This window comes from Arachis ipaensis, chromosome B07, assembly GCF_000816755.2.
Source record: "Arachis ipaensis cultivar K30076 chromosome B07, Araip1.1, whole genome shotgun sequence".
NCBI classification, from domain to species: Eukaryota; Viridiplantae; Streptophyta; class Magnoliopsida; order Fabales; family Fabaceae; genus Arachis; species Arachis ipaensis.
Genome location: NC_029791.2, coordinates 117,369,555 through 117,374,117, shown reverse-complemented (window position 1 = coordinate 117,374,117; position 4,563 = coordinate 117,369,555). Strand labels below are relative to the sequence as shown.

Genomic DNA, 4,563 nt, shown 5'->3' with positions numbered 1-4,563 from the left:
GTCAATGTTTTTTTTTTTTTTTCTAGTTTTAATTTAATTAATTTTTTATTTTTATTTTTGTTTTTATTTTATTTTTGTTTAGAGTAAGTCAGTGGTGGCTCTAGCTAGAAGCATAGTCAATAATATACAGCAGCTAGCTTGAAATTATTTAGATATTGAAATTAGAAGACAAAAGGGTAACGACCGAACAACAAAAAGGAAAGGAAAGTGAGAGTATGGTACCTGATTATTCAATTTATGGTGCATGATTATTCAATTTTCTATATATGAAATGTGAATGCACATCAACTTTGTTTCCCTATGCCATTTTATTATTAACAAGTGGAATATAAAAATTATATATGTTCTCACAATTCATTGATAAATAGTTGAAAATTGGAAATAAATTTTCTCAATTTTTTTAAATATTTAATAAAATATATTTTTTTTATTTTATATTTTTTAAGTAGAATAAAAAAATATGTAAGAAAAAATATTAAATAATAAAAAATTATATTTTATTAATTAAAATATTTTATTTTATTTTTTAATACCACCCGTGATCAAATATTGAAGAATGATTGGCAACTTGGTGACCAAGTTGGCAAAAAGACACCTAAGACTCCCAAGAACCAAGAACTAGCATGTGTGATATGAACGGTCAAACATACTTTACCGAAATATGATTGCAATCTCTTTATGTATTTATAAATGAAATCCGTAATGAACGATCTGAAAACAAAATGATGGAATGCATGGCTGTGCACTCATCAAAGCAGCAGTATTCTCTTCTGCTGTTACTTCTACTAGTACTTGTTGTAGGGATCCTTTTGGAAGAAGCTAATGCAGAAAAATGCAAAAGAAAATGTGGGTCTCTTAGTATTCCGTTCCCTTTCGGCACCACGGAGGATTGCTCTCTGGACGCTTCTTTTCTGATTGATTGCAAGACCAAGAAGAACACTCCATACTTGCCGCAAACTAACTTAACTGTGCAGAGCATCTCCCTCAACGGCCAACTCCGCGTTTCTTTTCCGGTAGCCAGTTTTTGTTACACCCGCAACGGTACCAACCAAACTAATCAGCAACACAACCTCACATATTTCACCGTCTCACCCACTCAAAACAAGCTCTTTGTTGTTGGTAAGTACGTAGTAACTAAAGGGAGTTAAATTTCAACAAAAAAAAAATTTGTCAAAAATAATTAAAATTTGTATTATTTAATATTTATTAATTATTATCATAACTAATGAATATTAAATAAATTAAATTTTAACTTTTTCTTTTATTAACATTATCAACAAATTGATTCTTAACATTAATTGTGTACATTAAAATAGTCTTTAAAATTTAAATTATATCAATTATAATTTTAAAATGAGAAATGCTAGGGCCAGCAATTTTTGTGATTTGTAGCCATCGAATAGTCATCAATGATAGTTTTAATGGTGTGAGATTTTATCTAATGACCCACTTTTCTTTACTAGTTACATGCCGGCCAGAATTTAACAAAATTGTTAGCCCCCTAGACTTTTCCTTTTCAAATTGGCAAAAATATATTATGTTCTAAATTTTAAATTCGTCACATCTACTTTTATTGATATCAGATAAGTAATTACTGTCATTAAAATTTTAAAAACTATTTTAATGCACTAGCAAAGTCAAAAGAGTATCAGCCAAGAGAGTATTAGCAAAAAATCAGTCAAATGCTTCTGGGTGAATCTAAAATCACTACGTAGATATAATGCTTATTTACTTAATCAGTTTAAAATTTTTTAAATTTTGAATTTAAAAATTTAAAATTAATTGAGTTGTTCACTTTTTGGCTGACACTTGATTCCTATATTTTTCCTTTTAGAAATTAACTTATACATAAAAAGTTGTTCAAATATTATGGTGTTATAAATAATGTGGTATGTTATTCAATATTTGTAATTTTGTATAGGTTGTAACACAATTGGAGCAGTGAATGCATATGATTCAGAGGGTAAGAAGTACTTCACAGGGTGCTTGGCATTGTGCAACACGCCCGACTATGCAACCAACGGGACGTGCACGGGAGTCGGTTGTTGCGAGATTCCGATCATGGCGGCGCAAGAGCTATCTAGCATGTTTTATGTTTCTCTTCGTGCCTTCACTAGCAACAGCTACGTCAGCAGTTTCAACCCCTGCAGTTATTCTTTTGTGGCGGAAGACGGAGCCTACAAGTTCTCCTCCGCGGATCTTGCCAAGTTCCACCATGCCACGTTTCCAACGGTGCTGGATTGGAGTGTGCGAAACGTGACTTGCCAACAAGCCAAGAAGAACAAGAATCATGATTTTGCGTGTAAGGCTGAGAATAGTGAATGTGTCAATGCAAAGGAACATGGTTATCTATGCAATTGCTCTGCTGGTTTTAATGGAAATCCTTATGTCCTTAATGGTTGCCAAGGTAATGCTGCATTCTTTCTTACTTGTCTTTTCATTTGTTAAATTCACACTTTTGATTTGAATAAAAGAACATGTGCAAGAATAATAGTGTTATTTTTAACTATTTTTTATGTATATTTTATATTTCTATATATATTTTATATAAATGATTCATTTGGTGGCTAATTTTTTATGTTTATGTAATATAGTTGTTAGACTTTACGTATATAAAATTAATGAAAATATTTAATAACAAAAAAAATTAGCTAAAATCAGTTAGAACTTATCTTATTTAGCATCAATTAATTCCTGCAGCAATTAGTAAATACTAAATAAAACAAATTTTGACCATTTTTTTTATCTTCTTAATATTACTGTAAAATTAAATTCATGTTTTAATGATTTTTTAGATGTGAATGAATGCATGGAATCCAACGATTGCTACAGTAAAGCAATTTGCCACAACGTTCCTGGTAGCTATAGCTGCTCCTGTCCAAAAGGTTACATAGGAGATGGCAAAAAATATGGAACACAATGCCGACCCAATTCCAGTTCCAATTCTAGAGCAAAGAACATTTTGATAATTGCATTGAGTGAGTACACTCTTATCCATGAACACTATGAAAACATTTTATCCATGTTATAAAAAATGGCAAATGACTCTGTTTCCACTTATTGTGTAGGTATTAGTGGAGGCGTGATAGCACTACTTGTGGTGAGTTTTTATGTGTATTGGAGAATGAAGGAAAAGAAACTAATCAAACTTAAAGAACATTATTTTCAGCAAAATGGTGGCCTATTGTTACAACAACTCATTGCTAGACAAAGAGAATCAACTGATGAAACAGCTAAAGTTTTCACTGTGGATGAACTTAACAAGGCCACTAACAACTTTGATGAGAACAAGATCCTTGGTAAAGGGGGTCAGGGAACTGTTTATGAAGGACTACTATCAGATAACAAGACTGTAGCAATTAAAAGGTCCAAGATCAGTGACCCAAGTCAAATTGAACATTTCATCAATGAGGTTGTTGTACTCTCCCAAATCAACCATAAGAATGTGGTTAAACTTTTGGGTTGCTGTTTAGATGCACAAGTTCCATTGCTTGTTTATGAGTTCATTCCCAATGGTACTATTTTTGAGCATCTTCATAGTCATAACCATTCCTTAAGACTTTCTTGGAAAACAAGATTGAGAATAGCAGCAGAAACTGCTGGGGCTTTAGCTTACTTGCATTCTGTTACTTCTCCTCCAATCATACACAGAGATGTCAAAACTACTAACATACTTCTTGATCATGATCTTGTAGCAAAGGTTTCGGATTTCGGAGCTTCCAGAATTGTTCCTCTTGATAAGACACAATTAACCACATTGGTGCAGGGGACATTAGGGTATCTTGATCCTGAATACTTCCAAACAAGTCAACTAACCGAGAAAAGTGATGTGTATAGTTTCGGAGTTGTTCTGGTAGAGTTACTAACGGGACGAAAGGCGCTCTCTTTCGAAAGGCCGGAGAATGATAGAAACCTTGCATTGTACTTCATTTCTGCAATGAAAGGAGGGAATTTACTTGACATTGTGGACAACCATGTAATGAATGAGGCAAAGGTTGAGCAAATAATTGAATTTGCTAATGTTGCAAAACGTTGTTTAAGAGTGATGGGGGAGAGAAGGCCTACAATGAAAGAAGTGGCAATGGAGCTTGAGGGACTTAGAGTTGAGGAGAAGCATAGAGGAGAAAGTGTGAAGTTGTATTCAGAAGAGACAGAGGAGTTGCTTAAATCAACAGTATCTACTTGCATTGTTGAAGATGTTAATAGTAGCATTGGTCAGATTTCAATGTCATTGAGTGGTGGAAGATGATTCTGTATTTGATGATTAGTTTATTCAACCTTAGCTTGATGCTAATGCATCTTCATATGATTGGTTATGTAACTTAGCTTCTTGTATTTTCCTTTTGCATTTGATATACATGATGATACTGATTATAATTGTTCTTTTTGTGAGATAATAAAAGAAAATAATTGTTCTTTTTGTGATTATAACTGGTAGCTTCAATCTTCAAGCTTCTAGTAAACAAATTAGTGGTTGCTCATGCACCAATAAAAATTGCAGTAAATAGAATTAGACACGACTTGTGTGAACTGTGAACTCAAATAAATTAAATGATAAAAGTG

At 32.6% G+C, this 4,563-nt stretch overlaps 1 protein-coding gene across 1 annotated transcript in view; it reads left to right on the top strand.

The window, feature by feature from the left end:
* Positions 625 to 4,563, top strand: part of LOC107607783 — a 13,801-nt gene continuing 9,862 nt past the window's right edge. The window contains 4 exon segments of the mRNA XM_021107958.1: positions 625 to 1,119; positions 1,922 to 2,407; positions 2,796 to 2,978; positions 3,069 to 4,246. Of these exon segments, the coding sequence (XP_020963617.1) occupies positions 723 to 1,119; positions 1,922 to 2,407; positions 2,796 to 2,978; positions 3,069 to 4,246 (2,244 nt within the window). The 5' untranslated portion in view covers positions 625 to 722.